The 23,465-nt window shown below is 41.3% G+C and overlaps 2 protein-coding genes across 2 annotated transcripts in view; both read left to right on the top strand.

Annotated features, from left to right (window-relative positions):
* The window catches only part of LOC132590594 (midasin-like), a 161,435-nt gene extending 143,687 nt beyond the window's left edge, over window positions 1-17,748 (top strand). Inside the window, exons 89-102 of the mRNA XM_060263538.1 lie at window positions 1,203-1,498; window positions 1,765-1,926; window positions 3,271-3,372; window positions 4,290-4,491; window positions 5,350-5,523; window positions 5,690-5,844; window positions 6,325-6,405; window positions 8,781-8,896; window positions 9,756-9,930; window positions 12,196-12,269; window positions 12,368-12,482; window positions 15,444-15,507; window positions 15,970-16,112; window positions 16,920-17,748. Of these exons, the coding sequence (XP_060119521.1) occupies window positions 1,203-1,498; window positions 1,765-1,926; window positions 3,271-3,372; window positions 4,290-4,491; window positions 5,350-5,523; window positions 5,690-5,844; window positions 6,325-6,405; window positions 8,781-8,896; window positions 9,756-9,930; window positions 12,196-12,269; window positions 12,368-12,482; window positions 15,444-15,507; window positions 15,970-16,112; window positions 16,920-17,108 (2,048 nt within the window). The 3' untranslated portion in view covers window positions 17,109-17,748. The remainder of the gene's footprint in view (window positions 1-1,202; window positions 1,499-1,764; window positions 1,927-3,270; window positions 3,373-4,289; window positions 4,492-5,349; window positions 5,524-5,689; window positions 5,845-6,324; window positions 6,406-8,780; window positions 8,897-9,755; window positions 9,931-12,195; window positions 12,270-12,367; window positions 12,483-15,443; window positions 15,508-15,969; window positions 16,113-16,919) is intronic.
* A 1,648-nt stretch (window positions 17,749-19,396) lies between these two features.
* LOC132590595 (LYR motif-containing protein 2-like) lies at window positions 19,397-23,465 on the top strand. Its single transcript, XM_060263540.1, has 3 exons — window positions 19,397-19,496; window positions 20,982-21,122; window positions 21,599-23,465. Exons 1-3 carry the CDS (start codon window positions 19,452-19,454, stop codon window positions 21,677-21,679), a joined length of 267 nt encoding a protein of 88 aa, XP_060119523.1. The 5' UTR covers window positions 19,397-19,451; the 3' UTR covers window positions 21,680-23,465.

Below are 23,465 nucleotides of genomic sequence, written 5' to 3' on the forward strand. Positions count from 1 at the left end.
GCTTTTTAACTTGCTTCTTGATGATTTGGAGTTGGGAGTAAGCAGTTAAGTGGCTAAGTTTGCAGATGTCACTGATTTGTTCAGGGCAGTGAGAACCAGGGAAGACTGTGGATCTCCAGAAGGATCTGTCGAGGCTTAGCAAGTGGGCATCAACATGGCAAATGAGTGGGCATCATTGTGGGCAACTACAAAGTAATGCACACTGGAGCAAAAAATCCTAACTATAAATATACCTTCATGGGGGTCCAAACTAGCAGTAATTGACCAGGAGAGAAATCTTGGAATCATGGTAGATAACTCACTGAAGATGTCAACTCAATGTGCAACTGCAATAAATCGTATTCTGAGGATTATTAGGAAAAAGACTGAAAACAAGTCAACCAGTATCTTAATGGCCCAGTAAAAATCTCTAGTGTGGCCTCATTTGGAATACTGAGTACAGTTTTGGTCACTGTGTCTCAAAAAAAAATATTCTAGCATTGGAAAAAGTGCAGAAAAGGACAACTATAAAATGATTATGGGGATGAAACATTTTCCCTATGAAGAAAGGTTAAAGAAATTAGGGCTCTTTAGCTTTGAGAGACAATTGAGGGTTGACATGATAGAGGTTTACAAAATTATGCATGGGATGCAAAAAGTAGAGAAAGAAGTACGTACTTTTTTCCATTTCTTACAATACAAAAATTTGTGGGCACTCAATTAAATTAATGAGCAGTCGGGTTAGAATGGATAAAAGGAGGTATTTCTTCACCCAAAGAGCAATTAACACATGGAATTCACTGCCACAGAACATAGCGGCAGCTATAGGCATAGGCAGCTTCAAAAGCGGGTTGGTCACAATTAGCCACAAGTTGCCAATGGAACACTCTGCCTGGAGTGGACCGTGATGTTTTTTCTTCTTGGTGCTCGAGGGGCAACATTGGGAGGGCTTCTGGGGTTCTGGCCCTGCTGGTGGACCTCCTGATGGCACCTGGCTTTTGACTACTGTGTGACACAGAGTGTTGGACTGGTTGGGCCATTGGCCTGATACAACATGGCTTCTCTTTTGTTCTTATGCTCATTCAGGTACTGACAATTTCTACAACACCCAAGTGACAGTCAAGTTTTAAAAGTATAACACACTTGGTTATTTTTCTTCCAAATTATCTAGGAATTTTAGTAAATCCTTCTTGTTCACTTTTCTGAAAATCATATATTTTTAGGAGAAAATCCTTTTGAGATACAAGATAAGATAATGGATATAGATGAAAAGCAGGTAAAGGAGGAGGAAACTGAAGATATGGGTGAACATGGTGAAGATCCTGAGAAAATGGAAGAAGACTCCTTTGAAGATAAAGCAAAAGACGATAAAATGGAGGAAGAAACAAATGAAAAAGAATATGAAGAACCTCCTAGTGAAAATGCAGATGAAGATGATGATGCAACAAAAGACCAAAAAGAGGAAGAGGAACACAAAGAGACTGGCATTCCCACTAGTGAACATGGCCTTTATCCTCAGGTTTTACTTTTTCTCTTATTATATAGAAAAAAATGTCTCTTTATGTGACATCTTTTGTTATTAAGGGGGCATATGTAAAATGCATGTGTTTCTTTGATTAATTTGGAAAGCACCAGAGGATAAGATTCAGTAGTTAAGTAGTGATGGTAATTCCTTGACATTTCAAATATAATACAGACCTTGTGCAACTAAAGCAGCTTTGTAGTCTTCTCTATTGCATTCCTAATCTGTTACAATACTAATGATAGCGTTTTTGTTTGTTCCAGGAAGAGGAAGATGTCAATAATCATGACCAGGATGAACAGTTACCTGGTGCAGCTGAGAGAATGGAACATGAAACTTGTGGTCAGGCAGGAGAAGAGAACCTGCAGAGTGATACTGCTGTAGAATTGGCTGGAACGGCTTCTGAGAAAGACACAGTGAAAGAGGTAAATTGAAAATATGCTGCAGTCCCTTTGTATGAGTGGAAAACATCTACCTTTATGATAGTCTTTATAGATGCTTCCTTTTATGTAAATATAAATGCTTATTCTAAACTTCGTACAGTTTTGCTTTTTACCAGTATTTTCTGGATCAGGTCTATTGGACCCTCCAAAAAATTTGGATTCCCAAAAAATCCCAATTTTTTCCAGGTCCAATAGAACCAAGAGGAAAAATACTGTTGTTGTTTTAAACCAGCCTGATACTGGGGCTGGCTGGACCTTTCCTGCAGCTTAAACTAAGCTGCAGGAGAAGCCAGTCCCAGGATCTGCTGTACCACAGGAAGTAGATTGCTCCCTGTGTCACACAGATCCTGGCTGGGTGGGCTTCTCCTGCAGGAATTTTTGGGAGTTGCTGCTGCTGTTTTCCTGAGAAAACACGGATACATTTGGGAAGCCAAAATATACTCCGAAATACTGATAAGGTATATTTTAGGCCTGGATAGATCTTGAACGCACACTCCTGTTCTGGACATATTAATTCATGTTGTCTGGCAATAGCTGGGCATTAAAGCAAAGTCCAAATGCACACAATTGGAGATGAATGTTAGTTCATATGATCACTGTGTGTGCGGCCATCCACTGTTTTAGTGCAGATTGCATTGTGCCTAAGGTACACTGGTTGTGTGAACTGTTCATGATTTGCATACAATACAATAGGGGTTTTAAAAATTCTTAAGTGTTTTATTGCAAGCTGCCGCAGACATTTTAAGAGCAAACAGGATATAAGTTCTTTAGATGGATACATTGTGGTAAAATATGTATGGATATATATGTGGTAAAATAGCGATGTCATGCAAAATTACCTTTTTGGTGGGCAGAAAACAAGTCCCATGATAATCCAGAATTTAATATTGTGTGATCTGCATAGGCAAAGTGTGCAGAAGTAGGTTTTTTAAGGTAGGGATGCTCATAGTTCTAGACAATTGCCAGTCTACACGTGGTTTGTTGCAGGCAGTTGTTTTCAAAATGGTGTAAGAGGAGTGCCCTGAAATACATGTGGAATCCTTGTCTTTGGTGTGAACTCAGTTGGCACCATTCAGTTATAATGGAACACTTTCAGAATTTTACTGATTTCAAATGAGGCTAGGAGTCTCCCTGTGGTCCTAACCATTTTGATGATGCCAGTTGGCTTTTGAGTCTTTTACACAGCATAGGAACTGAGGCACAAGTTTGTTCCCAGAACTGTGATGTGAAGCACATCGCTGTATCTTGAAGCCACTGCAGGAGTCTGGTTTAAGCAGAGACTTTTGGGGCTGTGTTTTAACAGCAGACATTTTTGTGTTTTTTCAGGAGCATGGAAGTGGAGCAGCTGATGCAAATCAGTCAGAAGGCCATGAATCTGAGTTAATGGCACAGATGGCTTCTCGGAAACAAAGCAAGAAAAAGACACAGGTGGGTTTTTTTGTTTGTTTTTTTTTTTGTATTTTGCTTTCTGAAATTTTGCAAAATGGAATTAGGTTGATCCACTAGTTGTAAAATAAATTATTGTTGGCCTCAGTCCTGGGAATCACAAATACAAGTGGGAGGCTTAACATCCCCTAGGAGTCTCAAATAACCCGATTTTGCCTAGCTTCATGGCAGAGTAGGGGGTCTGAACTTTGCTGCAACTTAAAGGGGAAATGTCACAGTGACTGGGGAAAGCCTCTTTTGCTCCATCATAGAGTGATATCCTAGTGACTGTGAGCCTCTGTGGGGAAGCTCCACATGCAGCCAATCTTGGGGGTGAGGCAGAGCCCTGCTCCCTTTTCAACCTTTTAACAAGCTTTTTGCTTGTTATTTTTTTGGCTGAGCAGCAGTGTCTTTTACCACAAGTCAACTATGAAGCAAGAAAGGGGGTGGGGTGGGGGTTGCCTGGTGGTGACTGGATATGCAATTGTTAATTCAGCTGTTCTGCAAGGCGGAAGGGCAGGGTTGGTGCGGATGGGAGCAGCAGTGGGCAGTATGAAGAAGGAGCTGTTTAGAAGCTGTCCCCACCCAACTCCACCCCACTGCACAACAGGGCTGCTGTTTCACATCTCCATTTGGAATACGCTTAAGATGGACCTTGATTGAAAGGCTGATTCCTTTGCTCCTGGATGACTAACTGGTGGAGTTATTATCTAAAATAGCATAAACATTCCACTTGTGCATCTGGGAACACATTAGGTTTTCCAAATTTAAATAAGGTGTTTCTACTGTCAGTGGAACCCTCCTGAGTAGAGAATTTACTTCTGCGGTTAATGATGGCAGACGGCGGAAGTCTTGAAATTTTGAGTCTTTTTTACTGAAACTTAGCAAAACTATGTGGCTGCACTTTACCCATTTTTCAGAGTTTTAAGAGAAAACCTGGACAAGCTGACAATGAACGCTCAATGGGGGACCACAGTCAACATGTCCATAAGAGATTAAGAATGGTGGAGTCCAGCAACAAATCAGAGCAGAATCCAAATCAGCCAGAACAAAATGTAGAAGAAGCTGATGCTTTTGAGCACATAAACCAAGGCACAGAATCCTATGATGCTCAGACCTATGGTATGGCAGCATTTACAAGACATCACATTTTATATCCTCTCTAGTTCTGTTATTGTCACCTTCTCTGCCTTCATTGCACAAAGCTCTGGAGGCACTCAGAAAGTCCTCTGAGTACTTCAAAGCCTAGCTTAATATGAGATAACCCCCCCATCTCCCCCCATCTTCTGGACTTGAACTTCCACTTTTGTGAATGTGAGCTTGTCTTAGGATATATCTCTGGAATTTGACTAACCATGTGTTTCTACCATGCACATGCATGCACTTTGAGTGGTAAAGTCCTCGTCTTCACTTGGCTGCTCCCTAGGAATTCAGGTCATCTGTATGGGTTTATTGAGATAGTCATTTCTGTAAGTTCATCTCATACAAAATTAGTGTAGGCTAACAGCCTTAGCCAGGGCTATTTTTGTAGAAAAAGCCCAGCAGAAACTAATCTGCATATTAGACCACATACACACACCCCCGATATCACTGTTGTTTCACATAGGGGTTTTTTGTAGAAAAAACTCGGCAGAAACTCATTTGCTTATTAGGCCACACACCCTGATACCAATCCAGCCGGAACTGCATTCCTGCTCAAAAAAAGCCCTGTTCTTAGCAGATAATCATAAAGTCCCCAATCTGAGTCTCACTGCCCCAGACTAACCATTTGATCTCTGCAGTCTGAATTGCTTTCTCTAAAGAGTGTAGTAAGTTTTTGGATACTTTTTTCTTTGCTCAATTTTTTTAAATTTCATTAACAATTACAAAACACAATCCATAAAGTACTAATAATCATTTTTTGTGTTATTTTTCCCTTGTGCTGGTGTGGGAGATACCACACAGTTTAAGATTTAAATTGTTTTTAAATGTTCCTAACAGATGTAGCTAATGAAGAACAACAAAAATTGGCCATGCCTCTCAGTGAAGATGACAAAGAACCAGTTTCAGAAGATACAGCTGTGGAAGCAGATGCTCAGAATGCTGAGGATCTTAGCACTGTAGAAACAGAGAAGCTGAATCCAGAAGTAAAGATGTCTGGTGTTTCCAACTCTGGTAAATTGTCAGCTTCCAATTTTAAGCACTTTATCCTTAAAAAAACCGTACTTAATTGCATTCAAAACATTTCTGTTGTGGTTCCTAAAATTTTAATTAAATAAATCTGGATAATATAATAGGATGTATGTGTGCAATATTAATCAAGACGATATCTTGAATGCAGGATCTAAAGAGACAGAGTTGGAAGCCAAAGATCTCAGTTCTGAGGATGACAAAGAACGTGGAACAGAAAAACCATTGTCAGAAGTCAGGACAGATAGAAACAAAGACTCCACTATACATACTGCCTATCAATTTTTAATGAATACCAAAATTCAGGTAAAATACTAGTTAATTGTGTTATTACACGAATAGGAATAATTGTGATTTCACCTGCTAAAGGCATTATAGGAGTAAAAGTACCACCAGATATTGCAACCTTATGGATATGCTCACAGGTGAAGGATATGCTTTTTGCATTGAATATTCTTACTACAAATGAAAGCTGGAAATAGCATTCAAGGCTCCGTTTGATAAAAGTGTATCAGCTAGCTTCTTACAGTGTACAGTAATGCTTTCCAAATGTAATAGATGGGTTCTGTTGAGAAAATGTTTTTCTAATAAAAGTTCAAAGTTCATATAAACAGAATGTTTAAAAATAGTAACATTCTTTTAGATTAAAGATTTCCCTAATTTTAAAACAGAGAAAATAAATTGTACTTTTGGAGGTATGTTGTTGTAGATTGATTACTGTTGTAAGAAGGTGGGGAAAGGAACTTCCATTCTGGTAACTCCAACCTTTAATATCTTATATTTAAGCACATTGTTAAGAATCCTGAGGAGCTACGACAAGAACTAGAGAAGCAGCTGGAAATTTGGCAGGCTGGAAACGCTGATGAGGTTGGTAAATTGTTTTATCATGATTACGCATTGTTACATTATGGAAGATTCAAGTCTTAACAAATTTATTTAAAAAATTTGTATGCCATTTTTCTGTCTTATTAGAGTTCCCAAGGTGGTGAACATGAGAACATGAAAGCGTTTTAATGTCAAATCAGCCCTTAAAATAATGTATAAAATTATTCAATAAAATCAGATAAACGTTACTGGAGTATATAAAACAAAACAAAAAAGTCTTCACCCAGTAACAGAAGACACCAATAGAGGGAGACAGATAAATCTCTCTGGGGAGGAAATTCCAAAACTTTGGCCCCATGACTGAGAAAACCCTTCCTTGGGTTGCCACTTATCAAGCTTCAGATGTCACAAGAGCATTCAAAGCAGGGACTTTGAAGATGCCTGGAGTAAATGAGTAGGTTCATATAGATGAAGGCAGTCCTTAAGGTATGTTGGCCCCAAGTCATATATGGCCTTTGTTTCTTAAGCAATGTCCACTATTGGATATTAGTGATCATCACAGAGTAAGCTAAATTTCTGTAACCTTGATCATTCTGGGCAACATGTTGGTGATACCTTGTAATTGTAAAGGTCCCTAAGAAATTATTTGCATGATATCACATAATGTTAAGGCAAGAACAAGGGTTTGAAATTTTTATAAAAACATCAGACAACTGCATATGTTCTAACTAGGCTGCATCCTACTATTCTTCAAAGATTCCAAGCGAGGCTGTCTTAACTTTCAGACACTACCTCCTCTTGGTCACAAGCATGGCTTTTCAGCTATCAGGTACCAAGGGCACAGCTTTCTCAGAGTTTCCTGGACCAAGTCTGTCTCAGGAGCAGGCAACACGGTTCCATTATCACTCTCAATAAACCTATGAGGATACCGGTTTTGTAACAGCCCTTTACTATTCCTCCTTCATTTTTCCATTCTGATTGGTTATGTGTGTGTAAATTCCCTAAAACAGAAGGACTGAATATACTGTCAGACAGCATCCATTCTTCCCACACTTTTTTTGCCTCCCCATGCGTAAGCATCTATGTAATGCTACTGCTTTTAGAGAGCTTGACCAGGGTGGGGGGAGCTGAAAACAGTTTTCAGCACTCCAGATACTTGGCTTCTTCCTCCTGTCTTCAGGCCAAGAGCAAGAGACTTTAGTGAAAAAAGGATTTCATGGTCCTAGCTCAGCTGTTGAGCATGCTGGCCTCCAGTCTAGATGTGGTTCCACTGTTACAATATGACATTTCTCAAGAATAATGTCTATTGCTGAGCATAGCAGCATAGAATTCTCCATGTATTACACTGATCAAGACAATTGTCTGAGCAGTGGCTCTCCCCTCCGACAGTGCAGCAGTGCCTGAGTATACCAGGTGCTAGCCTGCTTAGCTGGACAAATCATTTTCAGGACCTAGTAGCACAAGGAACTTGAACAAAGAACAAATTAAAGGGAAACATCAACTAGTTGGAGCCAATCAGACTTGTACAGCTTGTCTTCCATGATGATTAGAAGGAATATATGTAATGATACACACAGTATGTGTCAGTAAAGATACATAAATTGCTGGGGCCAGAAGATTGTGCTGTCTTCATGAGGAGACAATGGTGACTTGGCTCTAGATAGGCAGAACATATCACAGGGATAGAAAACACAACATGGTATAGTGGTTAAGAGTGGTGGACTCTAATCAGGGCAATCGGGTTTGATTCTCCAGTCCACCATGTGCAGCCAGCTGAGTGACCTTGGGCCAGTCACAGTTCTCTCTGAACTCTTTCAGCCCCACCTCTCTCATAAGATGCCTTTGGTAGGGAGGGGAAGGGAATGTGATAGTAAGCAACATTGAGACTCCTTAAGGTAGAGAAAAGTGAGTAGCCACGGGGGCTACTGAATTCCTTACAGCCTATAATGCGAATGTCCTGAATGCTGCAGCAAATTCTCGTTATGAATGTGTTGCTAATCCTGATATAGCCCATATTGACTGTGAAGGTCCTGGATCTCTTCAGATGGTCAGCTCAGCCTCCATGGCATTTCCCTCTTCTGATTTACCAGTGACTGACTCTAGCCACAGCTGTGTATTCTTCAGTTGACTGAATGGCAACAGCATCTTGCTTTCCTACTAATGTCCTGTTTTCTCCATAACAGTTGTTCACATTATATCAGATTAAATTTGGAATTTTGCGGGTTTCCACCAAATGGAGAGGTGCTTTCCAGTCCCAGGATGGGCCCAAATAGCTCTGGGGGAACTCCTAGTGATTTCATCTAAAGAGTTGCATTTTTATAAACTTGTCACTCCACGCCATAGCTGTGTTCCCCCTCTCCCAAGAGCTAACAGCTAAGGAACAGTTGTGGACTTTGTCTTGTGTGTCACTATTTCAGGAGAAGGCAGCAGCAGAGATGTGGCAAAGATACCTTCTACTCACCGCAGCACTTTCACAGCAGCTCTGTGAGCAGCTCCGACTCATACTGGAGCCAACTCAGGCAGCCAAGCTGAAGTAAGTCTGGTCTGTCTAAATCACGGCCCTGGTTCTTCGAAGCCTGATTTCCCAAAAGCATTCTTCACAGCCAAAGGTTGCTTATTCATACCGTCCTGTGCAGGATGCATTTCTTATCTCATAGTATTTGACAGATACATCAACTTTATCTGGATTTCCTGTTACACTCTGCCTATATAGTTTGCATAGCATTTTCAGAGTTAGTGCTTTACATCTTGATTTCAGGATATTATGACACAAGCTAAACATATAAAAGAATAATTTTCCAAAGACGGTAGGGGCTGGTAATGCTCCAATCTCCAAACCATTGCTTTAAAAGACTTTGTCTGTACCTGTACTGAGACGTAACTCTATATCCCGGTCCAGTTCAAGCATTCTGTCGAGAAGTCCCAAGAAAAGAAGTATAAAGTACTTAGGGGCTGCAAATTTTGCACAAGTGTGGAAAAACCACAGAGTGTGTAGGCACAATAATGCATTAATAATCTTGGTATTCATGTTTTAAAAGCAAACTCTTATGATTTTATGCTTGAAAGATGCCAAAGACATGGCTGAATAAGATTGTTAGTGACTGGGGCAGAAGATCCTTGACCTTGTCCATGCAATGATGAGCAAAGCCAGAATAAATTAGAGAAACTAAAATCAAGTTAGTTTGGCAGCTGGCTTGCTCTGAGAGCTAGTTTTTCCAGTTTTTGACACAGTTTTTCCTTCACTTTAGGAGATATTTCAAAACTGTCATCTCCAGCAATATTTTAGTCTAAATGTCAGGAAAACTATATAGTTAAGTAAATATGATAGGTATTCTGCCTAACGTCCTCTGAAATATGCATAATTCTAATACCTTGCATTTTTTTTCTACCAGAGGCGATTACAGGACAGGAAAAAGACTGAACATGCGCAAAGTAATTCCCTATATTGCCAGCCAGTTCCGAAAGGATAAAATATGGTTACGAAGGACCAAGCCCAGTAAACGACAGTACCAGATTTGTTTGGCCCTTGATGATTCATCTAGCATGATAGATAACCACTCTAAACAGGTAAAGAATAATGAAGCTCCTTAGACTCTGAATTCATAAATATACGAATGTCTGGTATATCACCTATCCGTTGTTATGTTTGTATCATGCCTTTCTTCCATGGAACTCAAAGTGGTATGCAAAGACTTCCTAGAAAGTCTCCCCTTTATATCCAGACATGCTTATTTTCAGCAAGGTTGCAGCATACGCTTCCAGCTGTGCTGTGGGTGTGACATCAAAATAAGAATAGTTTATTATTCTCACTTCCTGCTCTGCCTGCTGGCTCTGGCTTTTATCCAACTATCCATGCATGGAAAACATACAGGGCTTTTCCCATACTTCTTGTGTTTCTACTGCTGACCTCCAGAAAGTTCAGTCATGGGGTCATAGAATCCCTACAGAGATATAGGTTGGTGTGCTACAGTGAGGAAGGACAAGGGAATGGAATTATTAAAGTGACCCCTTTCCTGTTGTACTTGCAGAAGAGGGAGGAGGAGCAGTTTCATCCTCTTATCCTTCCTCAGTCCAGCCCCCCAACCCATGAAAATCCTGCAGCAATGAGAATGATCTTTTGGCTGCAAGAACAGAGTCCAACTCAAGAAAACTCCAGTTTCCATGCACAGATTGATTGGATACAGGCCTCTCTCTCTTCCTACTTCATTAGTGAACCCCTAGCTGCTATCTTATTCCAGGACAAGCAGTATGGATTAGGTTTCACGGACCACTGAGCCCTGGCCATATGGGTAATTCTGTCCCTGCAGCGCAGAGTAGTTTTTTACTTAGATCAGGGACATCGAACTCATTTGTTATGAGAGCTGGATCTGATAAATGAGATCTTGTCAGGCCAGGCCATTTGTGTCATAAAATGTAGTCCCAGGTGGCAGAGATATAAACTTTATAAAGGAAACAGACAAACACAATTAAAGATTTTTTAAAACTTAAAATAAAACAGTAGCACACTTGCAGTATTTTGTTTAACAATTTCTGATAACCAACACCTCTTGCTCTGAATTATTGCACACAATGTCTGTGTGCTGTAGCAATCTTGAGTATGCTGTTCAGGTGTGTATCTGTAAGTTGCAAACCGGCTCTTTAATTATTGACATTTGTTACAGAAATCTTGTGCTCAATATTTAGGACCCAGGAGAAAACATGAAATGGCTAGGCATTGTGAGCTTTTTGTACATGTTGCTTTGTGTGCTGATCAAGACCATGTGAAGGAACCATGAAATAGACTGAAGGCTATCTGCTTATCTACAAAACTATAGTCTTCCTCAGAAAAATAACTGCAACTCCTATGAGGCAGTGCAAGAACAGAGAGACAGCCATGTATAGTGGTCAGTATCAACCTACTATCTGGAAAACATAGGTTCAAAATCCCCAGTTTACAAAGGAAATGTGCTGGACATACACTCTCGGCCCAATCCACCTCACTGGTGATTTGCTGTTATTCCTCATCTAAGTAGTCCACATTGCTTTCCTAAAGAGAGAGACTGGATCAGAAGGGTATGAATACAGTACAAAAGGGGAAGGAAATCCAGTTCCACCCAGGAGAGCCCTGGAAAAGCAAGCTTAAAAACACACAGAGAGAGTAGCAAGACAAAAAGCTCTTGCCTTAAATAAAACTGTTGGTCTTAAAGGTGTTTTTGTGTTTTCTCCCCTGAATTGCAACCAAGCAAAGGAGCCTCCCTCTCATTCCCTCTTTCCCAAGAGAGAAGGAGCCTCAGCCAATGGAGAAGCTTAGCTCTGTAGCTCTGCAGCTCTGCTGTGCCTGATACAGCTCAAGCTTTGATTGAGAGAGCTCTAGCTATATCAAGCTCTCTCAAACACACAGAAGAGCTACAGAACGAAGCTCCTCCATTGGCGGAGGCTCCTCCTCCTTTGGGGAAAAGGGAGGGGGGAGAGGGAATGAGCCAGATGCCGCTCTGCTTGGCTGAATTGCATGGAGAAACACAAAAAGGAACCAGGAGAGGAAGAAGGAAGCAGACAGCCAGTTGCTTGCAGGTGTGATAGGAGCCTTCTGGGGACCAAATCAGGCCCACAGGCCGCACATTTGACACCTCTGACTTAGATATTTGCATGGGCAAAATGCCTACAAGCAAATCCATACAGGCTGAGTATATTATTTTGTCTTCTAGTTCTTTATGATAGTTTTATGGTAGTATCTAACAAATATAATACATAAAGAAAGGTTTCCTGAATGTACACAATTTTAGACTGGTACATTTGGTTAAATCTGTTGCAAGTGCTTCAGATATGTAACTTAATTAACCTTGTTTTTCATAGCTTGCTTATGAATCCCTGGCAGTAATTGGAAATGCGCTGACCCTCTTAGAAGTGGGACAGATAGCTGTGTGTAGGTAAGGATACTTTTAAGCTTATTTGAAAAATAATCCATACTGGGTTTTTTGTTGCATATACTGCCCAATTTTAAAATGCATTTTTCATTTTATTTCAGCTTTGGAGAAACGGTTCAGTTACTGCATCCATTCCATGAGCAATTTAATGACCAATCAGGAACTCGGATATTACGACTTTGCAAATTTGAGCAAAAGAAAACTAAGATAGCACAGGTATGTCCTAGTATCTTTTGATACTTCATATCATAGCATCAGCTATCAGTAGTGGAAGGAGTGATGGATAGAAATGGGCTTCAATTCAGAAAGGTTGTGTATATGCTATTCATGTGTAAACATGAATATTTTGAGGAGATCTTTCTGACTTAAAATAGCTGTGGTACGCTAACTAGCATAGTCAGGAAGCTTTCTGCCAGAAGGATACTCTGCTGAAATGAAGTTTGATCTAATCTGCTGTATCTATTCCTGTCTTGTTTGGAAGAAGAGGGCATCGGCTTCTCCTTTCCCTTGATTTCCACCAGGGCCTCATCTGGTACTATATCCCCAAAGAATCCAGAGGCTCTGTTGCCCTCAAGGAGCTCCTGCTGGAGTAGTTCAGAAGCTAAGACCTAAAGAGATTTCTTGTCACTTAAGTATAGATGCTCTGAGGGCAAGGTAGAGGACCCTTCTGTGGGTTTGTCCCCTTGGGGAGGGACAGTGGCTCAGTGGTGGAGCATCTGCTTGGGAAGCAGAAGGTCCCAGGTTCAATCCCTGGCATCTCCAAAAAAAGGGTCCAGGCAAATAGATGTGAAAAACCTCAGCTTGAGACCCTGGAGAGCCGCTGCCAGTCTGAGAAGACAATACTGACTTTGATGGACCAAAGGTCTGATTCAGTATAAGGCAGCTTCATATGTTCATATGTTCTATTTGGAAACAAGATGACAATCAGGCTTACCCTAGAAGGATCTACAGGGGTGTCAGATGTTTATCAAGGTCTTCTGGACATGCAGAGTTGATGGGATGTGTGGCACTAGCTTGAACTTAGCTGTGGGCAGTTCCATAGATGGGCCGATCCGCACCAGTGCTTGGGAACAGGAAAAAGCCAGTTGGCCACTCCCCAGCCCTGCCAGTACTTTGGCAGGGGAGAGAAGAGTGTCAGCAGAATATGAGGTGTTGGAGCCAGTTGGTGAGAGGTTAGTCCTGTAAACCCTTAAGACTAAGTGGTCTTCCCCAAAATGGAGTAGGTCCTCCTGATGAAGAAAGCTGGTAGAGACTGGGCCAGAGGAAGTGATACATTTCCATTACCACTCTGTTCCTTAAGCTGAAACCATGTAGTCTGAAGCAGAATTGGAGTGCAGCGACTCAGAATGGGCAGTGTGTAGCTCTGTATATCAAAGGTGGGGTGAGTGCCAGCCTCATGGACTTGGCCAAGAAGAAGGGCTAAAATGTCTGTTCCTGTGAGTCATTCTGAGATCCATGGATTAGGAAACAAGCTCTTCCAAGGAATGGCTGAGTCTGTGGGATGCCCCCTCTTTTTTTAAGGGGGGGTGAAAAAAAGAGGAATCTTCATAGGTCCGTGGCATTACGTTTTTGGTTTGTTTGTTTTCTCTTCCTGCACAGGCATAATGTAGGGACAGAGGCTTGGGTAAGCAAAGCTCTGCTGCGAAAGATTAGGGAGAAAGCAAAAAGGAGAGCCCCTCCAGTGGCAAATAAAGTTATCTGTCCTGCATCCCCACTTGCCTTAGGAGTCCCTTCCTTCAGCAAAGAAGATGAGGGGAGCACCTTTCAATGCTAGTATTTGCAAAGGCCCCCTGGACTTGAATAGTTGACAGGGTGAAAGGTGCTGGCTCAGAAGAGCTGTAGGTAGCTCCATGGATGGACCCATCCGCTGCCAGTACTTTGGAATGGAGAGGGCTGTCTACCCACTCCCTATCCATGCCAGGGCAGGGGAAAGGAGAGTGGCAGTTGAAGAACTACTGCTGGGATTGCAGGCTGAGGAGTGGCCAAAGTCTCCCTTTGGCGATAGCTCAACTCTGGTAGCTGCCTTGGGGAATTGTTCCATCTGGGATGATTTCATATACTTTCCACCACTGCCACTTGTGAGATTTCTTAAAGGTATTTTTGTCTGTGTTTTTAATAATCGAGGTGGAGAGCAGTGGAAGCTTGACCATCCAGAGTGGGCAGGACTGGGAAGTTAGTGCCTCCTTAGAATACTAGAAACCTTTGCAGATGATTTGCAAATGCCCTGCTCACAGAGCAAGGAAGAGGCGCAACCCATACAAGAGTACCTTTCTCCACTGAAGTTCTTCTCCCTGCATTGGCCTGGTACACCCTGCCTATGCAGAATAATATAAACTATGAAATCTGAGAATAATCTGCACAAAATCTGGGAATAATTTTATCTTTGTAGACATTAGTGTCATGGGTCATATGGTGGCTTATCGCCAGTGACCAGAGATGGAGAGCCCTCTGCATGATCATGAGAATGATACCTTAAGGGATCAAATTTCTCAGGAGTTAGGTTTTTCTCCCTACAGAATCCAACATGCCATTGTAGGTTGTGCAAAAAAATGACTGCCACCCCCCTGAAAAACATTTCCATACCAGGAGTTTTTGAAAGAGGAGGCTTTACAAGACTAGCGGAATGTGTACCTTCTCTAAGCATTGCTATCCTGCTGAGTTGGATCTGTGTAACATAGCCAACAAGATCTGAGTATCAGCACAATCCTAAACAGAGTTACATCCTTCTAAATTCACTGAAGTCAGTGGGCTTACTAGGGTGAAACTCTGCTTATGATGGCTCTGTAAATGATATCACATCATCATGCTGCCAGCGTGATCCTTCATTTAACTGGGATCATCTAAAAAGAAACCTATTCTAAAAAAACTGTGCCGAAGCTAGGAAACAAACTGGTTCAAATAGCATTTGTTAAAGATGAGCAGAAGCTACAAAACTCACATTCCCTTTTCACCTTGAAGACTGTTGTGGGCAAAAACTGGATATGGCCTTATTAAGAGGCTGCATATGTGGTTGAAGTCCATTCAAACTTATCAGATTCTGTGGCTAAAGAATAGTTACAAGAGTTTGGGGTAGCTGAACCTTAGGCAGCTGTCCTCAGCTAGCAGTCCCATTAATGTTGGTAGAATAATTTTTAGAACTTGTGTTCTTGATTCATAATGTATTTGTTTTTCTTGCAGTTTTTAGAATCCACAACAAATATGTTTGCTGCCGCACAGCAGTTTTCTCAGAACATGAATCCAGGTGAGTGTTTGTCATGTCCACAGTAGTAGTTTTCACTATAAAGGATGCTGAACTATTGCTACATTGAGTGGACTGAATCCCTCTGGTTTAAGCTCTTAGTAAAATAATGAAGCATATTTTAAATACTTGGTGCCTCCATTCATGTTACCTTTATGTGGATCCCAAATTACTTCTGATCTCAATTTATTACTTCAGAGTACCAGACAGCTTGGGTTTTTTTTCTTCTATTACTTTTAGAGCATCCATTAGTATTGATTGTCACTGCAATTTTATATTACTTCAACTTGTGCCAACTTTAGCAAACAGAAATTGTGTTTTCTCTCTAGGGCTGCAGTCTTATCTAAAACAACTTTTCATAGCTTTCTTTCAGATATTTTAATTGCAAATTATAGCAATACAAAGCTTTGATGAAATGCTGTTTATCTTTTCCCTTTAATAAACAATATATTTCTTCTGGAACAGAAACTGCTCAGCTACTCCTAATAGTATCTGATGGAAGAGGTCTTTTTCTTGAGGGCAAGGAACGTGTCACAGCAGCTGTCCAGTCTGTTCAGAATGCAAATATCTTTGTCATTTTTGTAGTGTTGGACAACCCCGATTCAAGGGTGAGTGAGAGAAATATGGGATGTTATTCCTTTCACAGGGATAAAATGGTCTGTTATAAAAAGGTCCATATCTTGCTGTAGCATGAGAATTTTATATAACTGAAGAACTGTCCAGTTCAATAGAAAAATAGTGGGAAATCACCCAGAGTGCATACTGTACCAACTGATTTTGAGGTGTGTTTTCAGCTTTTTAATTTCCCCTGCTAAGTATTACTGAACATGCAGGTACTGAGTTTCAGAAACTGCAAAGCTCCATGCTTTTATGTTTTCTTTTAATGTTACTTGTAATACTAGTAATAGTATCCCTTTTGCTGCTACTTGTCATCCACACATTGGAGAGGATAGGACAAGGTAATTTTAGCCATACAATAAAGCTTGGAGGGTTATTTTTTATACTACTGCTTGTTTTACTATAATCTGATCATAGGTTGCTTTCTTATAGTCTTTCCCTTGACTTAGATTTTAGATCACTTTTATCCTTATAACTGCACATCTGTATAACAATCTACTCATTTAAGAACTGAATCCACTGAACATGGGAGGGCTGTTAATCTCTACACTAGTACTTCATTAGTAATGGGAAATTCTTGGTGGAGGGGGGGGGGGGGACAGAATTCAGACTGACGATACATCAAGCTTCCCTAGCAGTCTTCAGATAAATGCTCCTATTCTCAGTTAGTGTAACAAAGTTGTTCCTTTATCTCTATGTCATTTTAGTAATGAAGAAACATAGTGGTAACTATAGTACTTGTGCAACTCACTATATAGTACTTGTGCTTTTAATCACTGTGTCACTTTAATTTTCAGGATTCCATCTTGGATATAAAAGTACCGGTATTTAAAGGCCCAGGAGAATTGCCAGAAATAAAGTCATACATGGAAGAATTTCCCTTTCCTTTCTACATAATCCTCAGAGATGTGAATTCTCTTCCAGAGACTCTCAGTGATGCACTCAGGCAGTGGTTTGAATTGGTAACTACCTCAGACAGCCTGTAGAGTTTTGCCTGATCAGATTGAATTCATCACTGAATAAGCTGCTGTTTAAATGGTCCAGAAAGTACACCTTGAAAATGAGCATTCTTCCTACTCAGTGCAGGAAACTATGCAATCCATGATAAACAGGGGGAATGAGTCAATTTACTTGTTGCCATTATCTGGAAACAGTGGAAACCGATTTTTTCCCTTAATTGCTATCCAAATAATTTATTCTAAGGTTTATTCGAAATTTTCTTATCGTTTTGAAAAATTATTCTTAAGATGGTTTCTATTGTAGTAAGAAACTAGCATTGCTTCTGAGAGGAAACTGCAAATAGAGATTTTTAACGATAACGAAAATACATGTCTGTTTTAGGTTAACATGTGTGAGCACCCAGTGTTATGGGGGATGGATGACACAGCCAAAAAAGTACTACTTGAAATGGTTTGTGGGTTGCTGGTTGTTTGATAATGCCAGAAGGGTATTTTTATGATACGAAAGTGTCTGCATTATCATTTTACACTGTGAAGTTTGCTTTCTGTCTAATGCAAACATTAGACAAACATTTTGGTATACTAAATGTTTTCCCTTGACCCTTTTTGCATTGGAAAAACTATGCATCATTTGTGTTTAATAATAAAGATGTTTTGCTGTTTGTAATTGTGTCCATTCTTTATCAGGGCAGAAAAGAACTGCATTTTTGCTCTGTGTTAAGAACATTGGGTTGGATGGGATTGTACAAAACACAAGTGGCTTGTGGGTGTAGATCTTCCTCCTCTCCCAACAGATGGAATGGGGGACTACAGTGAGAAATTTGGCAACATCATCTTTCCTCATTCTTCTGCCAGTGGTGCTTACACTGGCCCAAGAGGTTCCATACTATAAGGAATATAGAGAGGCTGTTTCATCTACCTGTCCACCTCCCTCATTGCAGCTGCAATTGGAGATGCTGAGAGAGAAGAACTACAGAGAAGTTCTGTAAATAATGTTTGAAATTAGTTTTTTGCTTAGAAGAAAATGGTATGGGCGTCAAAGAGCATCTGCACTCTAATTTTAACAGTTGCACAGCTGTTGTGGTGGTGGTAGGAAGCCCAGATGTGTATTCTCAAGGTAATGTTTTTTACTAAAATACTTCTGGCATTCAGAATCAGTGTGATATTTCTAGAAATACTGTGGTTACCTTGAGTTTGGTCATGTGATTGTCATAGCTTTTCACTGAAATGTACTCTTAACCTTCTATGTCCATGCCTGCGAGAAACTTCCAGGGTGGGGTGGGGCTGGCTCAGTATATGTTTTTGAAGGCTGAGTACCCTTTTCTTAGGAACAGTCTCATCTGGCATAATATACTTGGATTCAAGGTCACTACAGAGAGAACTATGAGAGCCATCACAAAAACATCCTAAATTAAAAATTTCCTAAAAGCATTTTGGGTTAAAAATAACTTGTTAGCACAGTGTGCCCACTGTCTCTTGGCTTTGCATGGTGTCAGGAATCTAGGGAACTATTGGTGAAATGGTTCCTGACATTAGTTTGGGAACATATCACTGTCACCATAATTCTATATGACTTGTGTGTTGCTTTCTCTGAGCTGTTCTGCCTCTGTGGGACTGTGCAAGAGGAAATCAACAACCAAACATATTACATGGCTTTTGTTTTTTATAAGAGTGACCAAACCCCCTATGGGAACGTTCATGTTTTCTGGAAGAACCTTTAGCAACCATCCTGATGGACAACAAAAAAGCAGTACTTTAGTAGAAAATCATCGATGAATAGGGTTGCCAGCTCTGGGTTAGAAAGTACCTGGACATTTGGGGGGTGGAGCCTGAAGAGGGTAGCATGTGGGGAGGGGAAGGACTTCAATGGGTTATAGTGCCATAAAGTCCACCTTCCAAAGTGGCCATTTTCTCTAGGTGAACTGATCACTACCGCCTGGAGATCACCTGTAATACTGGGAGATCTCTAGCCACCACCTTAAGGTTAGCAACCCTATCAATAAAGCACAACTTTATGCTGCAGCTTGTTGAGTCCATGGCAAGCTCTGTCCCCCCTGTGACTCCGGTTAGTCACCTTGCCATGTACGTTTTGATTTGGAGACTCCTTTGAAGAAAGGGGGAAAGCCCGTTTTCCGACTGTGCTTATTAGATCTGCTCAGTAGGATTCTGAGGAGGAAGTGCCCTTTCCCGCTGTTTATTAAATACGTTTTTACTCCCTCCCCAAAAGAGAGTAACTTTATTCCCTCTCGCTCCTTCCCTCACTGGAAGCGCTTGGGCCGAGTGGGGCGCTGAAGAGCCACCGCCAAGAGAAAGGCGCCCTCCGCTAACGAGTGAGAAGGAAGTAGCCGGGTCGCCTACCGCTGGTCTGTCATGGCGTCGTCCCGGCTGCCTCCGACCACGCTGACTCTGAAGCAGGTAGAGCGGTGGGGCGGGCCCATATACAGCCGACCTTTTTTGTGCTTTTTTGCCGCCCGGCGCTGTGTAGCGCTGCTGTACCTCGGAAGAAGTTGCCTAACCGGCGTCTGCGGCTCGCTGCCTGCTTTTTGGCGAAGGCGAGACTGCAACCTGCAGGCCAGCGGGGTTAGCTTTGAAGGGATAGTGGGACAAACCAATGAACTGCCGCGACAGGCGCTGAGGGGCCGCCTTTTCCGTGGCTGACGATGCCCTCGCTAGGTTTGGCAGCACGACAGGCAGACAGTCAGCGGGATCACGCCGCAGGTTTCGTCTGTTCAGCCATAGGGGATGCCAATCCCCAGGTGGGGGCAGGGGATCCCCGGTTTGGAGGCCCCCCCCCGCTTCAGGGTCATCGGAAAGGGGGGGAGGGAAATATCTTCTGGGCGCTCCATTATTCCCTATGGAGACCGATTCCCATAGGGTATAATGGAGAATTGCTCTGCGGGTATCTGAGGCGGGGGGGGGGGTGCTGTTTATTGAAGTAGAGGCACCAAATTTTCAGCATAACATCTGGTGCCTCTCCCCAGAATACCTTTCAAATTTCAAAAATATTGGGCCGGGGGGGGGGGTCCAATTCTATGAGTCTCTAAAATAGGTGCCCCTATCCTTCAATATTTCCAGTGGAGGGAAGGCATTTTAAAGGTGTGCAGTCCCTATAAATGTGAGAGCTAGGACTCCCTTTGGAGTTCAGTTATGCTTGTCACACTCTTGCTTCTGGCTCCATCCCAATGTCTCCTGGCTCCACCCCCAAAGTCCCCAGATATTTCTTGAATTGGACTTGGCAACCCTAACAGCCACATGGGTTGTAAAAGCACTGACGGGGTGGGGGGCAAGGGCGACAGATCCACACTGATTGACTTCCCGTTGTTGATTGGGAAGGACTCAGGAACCACTTCAGTTTGTAGTGAGGATGCCAAGGTGTAATTATTACCCTTCTTACCTGAAGATGAGGCGGGGTGCATATTCTGCACAATTTATCCACACAGTCCTGTGAGGTAAATTATCTTGTGAAAGAGACTGCTTGTCCCAGAGTAACCCAGTCAGTTTCAGGATGGACATCTGAACCCAGGTCTCGGCAATATCATCTTTCTTGGTCCAGCATCCTAACTGTAGTGGTTCATGTATGCAGCATTTATCATGTGTACAAATGGCTGCCTTTGCCAGAAATATACACATATGTGTGGTGGACTGTGTGTTCATGAGCTTAATATTTGACGTTTCTGCAGGGGTTATTTAGATTATCACAAGTGTACATGGAGCAATAGCTCAGTAATAGAGCCACAGATGCTGCAAGATGCCCCTAGAACTAAGAAAGTAAGTTAAAGCAAACAATACCAAACCAACAGACAACATTGGACTGGGTATAAGACACCTCTGTATATTTACATCAGTATTACAGCATATACAGCCTATGGTAAGAGCTGATAGTTATTTGATGTCTTATAGTTCTTAAGAAGGCAGCAAGTTCTTCAGTTATACAGAAAAATTCTTCAGGCTATTCATCAGGTACCCCATGTAGCTGATCGTCATTACTTGAGAGACTGGGCAAGGGCAGAATTCAAAAGGAATAAAGATGCTACAGAAGAGGTGAGAAATAGTCACTTATACACAACATCTGCTAAGCTGATACAATAAAACAAGTACTACTAACTGCACTGTATCATAAAATGTCACTGAGCCTTCTAAAACTGGTCAGATGATGCTTAAAAATAATTGTTGGTACTATCATGCTGCTAATTTACAGAAAGTCCCAAAGTGGCCTGAGTAAAGGCCTTTGGACTATTTGGTTGAATGCAGGAGCTGTACTATGTAGCTCTGTTGATGATCTGACGTGGATTATCTTTGTGTTTTATGTAGAGCTGCTGCCCAGCAGACCTAGTTTTCTGTGATCTCCTTATAGGGGCCATGACAAGTAGAAAGCATGCTAGCCGTAATTATCATTACTGTAAATATTGTGCACTTCATAGGTTCAGTGTTCTGCCAGTTAACATATACCCTTATAGAATATAGGTGAATACTTAGTAACCTGCATGTGCCTACTAAACATACTTTTTATTTTACAGGATGCAATCAGGATGATGATCACTCAGGGAAACATACAGCTTCAAGAACTTAAAAGAACTCTAAAACTGGCAAAATCCTAGCCTTAATTGTGGCGTATAATATTTTTTCAATGTAGCTTCCTTAGAAGACATCAGATTTGGAGGGACCTCTCTAAGAATCAAAAAGTTATGCTTATACAGACTGTCGTAGGGAAAGCTGAGTTTGATAAAATTAAACTGCAATGGGCAGAAATCTGTAAAGAAAGACTGGCAAGGGGGGATAATGTTTAAACCTGACAGACACAGCAAAATGCAAAAATGGACTGCTACCCCAAAAATACAGATTATGCCTATGAAAAGCATTGCTTAGAATGTGATCAAGCAGAGGGTTAACTAAGGTCTACTTAAGACTTTGTAAAACCTTTCTCTGTCAGATTGAAGACGTTACTCTGTCATTGAGTGTATTTGTCATGCAAACTGATATCAAGCAAATGATGGGATGAATTTTTTCCCCTTCATGTACTGGTTATGTATGAAGGAAGCCTTGACTATATACCATTGACAAGATGCAGATTTGCAGTGCTTTAGGGGAACAGACTTTCTTACTGTTGATGTTTTCCAGCTTTAGAAGAACATCTGCAAAGTTTATTGAGCCAACAGGAGTAAAATGCTGAACAGTTTATGCAAACATGTGTTTAATTCATTTCCATTTATATATGCTACATGGCACAAGTAATCCAGTAAGAACTGTACAGGTGTTTTCCATTAAAAAAACCTATTACATCTGATAGGTAATAATTTAATTCCAAAAGTGTAAATTACAGCAGAATACACAGTTAATGCAGCTTTTTGTATAATTACATTCATGCTTAATAATGGATAATTGTGCTGAAATATAGAAGCTGAAGAAATAGCTTAGCCCAGCGTTTCCCATTTGCAGGGTCGCAACCTGGTACCGGGCCACAGGAGCCTCAAGAAAAGCCAAAGCTAGCTCTGCTCTCAGCAAAGCATGAGCTCTGCTCTGCTTCCTTCCTTTCCCGTTTCTCTGTTGTGCAGAGAAAAGCTAGGCTTGAAGACTGACACAGGCTGCAAAGCCTGAGCTCCGTTTTCCTTCTTTCCATCCCCCAACATCTCTGTGTTGTGAAGATAAAAGCTGGGCTTGAAGACTGACACAGGCTGCAAAGCCTGAGCTCTGTTTTCCTTGGAGACCTCTATAGAAGAAAGAGACAGGCTTTCCTGTCTCCCGGCTCCACTCCAAAGTTTCCTGGCTCCACCCCTGAATTTTAGTAGGCCATGAAGGAGAAGTGTAAAAATAACTGGGCCACAGGGTGGGGGGGGGGGGAGTTTGGGAAACCCTGGCTTAGCCCAAAACCTCCAGGGTATACAGTAATCTCGATGTTGTCGGTATTTTTCCTAGCAAGGCATAGTTGTCCTTCTTGATTGGAGAGATTTAAAGCTGCTATGTATGATTAATAATATTTGAACAAAAACAATATTAGTTACCCATTTTGATTAGGAGCAGCTAGACATGCTCCAGTATAGCTCAAGATACAAAATTGACACTGACTGTTCCTGAACTATTTGGAGCAGAAAACTACTAACAATAATTTAAAGATTTGTTCCTCCATTGCAAATTTCATTTAACACAATACCTCCTGGAGGGAGCATAGTGGGATAAGGCTGCAATCCTACATATGCTTAATTGGAAGTGTATTCTGTGACATCAGTGAGACCTATTTCTGAAGATATTTGCATAGGACTGAGTTGTACATCATTTAAAACTGAAGACCAAGTTTCAACTTCTTGCATTTAAAACTCACATATAGTTGCTACAGTACCACCTGGTTGTTTTATTATAAAACATTTGCAAGTGTTGTAATAATCATAA

The sequence above is a fragment of the Heteronotia binoei genome, unplaced genomic scaffold (genome assembly GCF_032191835.1).
Source record: "Heteronotia binoei isolate CCM8104 ecotype False Entrance Well unplaced genomic scaffold, APGP_CSIRO_Hbin_v1 ptg000323l, whole genome shotgun sequence".
NCBI lineage: Eukaryota > Metazoa > Chordata > Lepidosauria > Squamata > Gekkonidae > Heteronotia > Heteronotia binoei.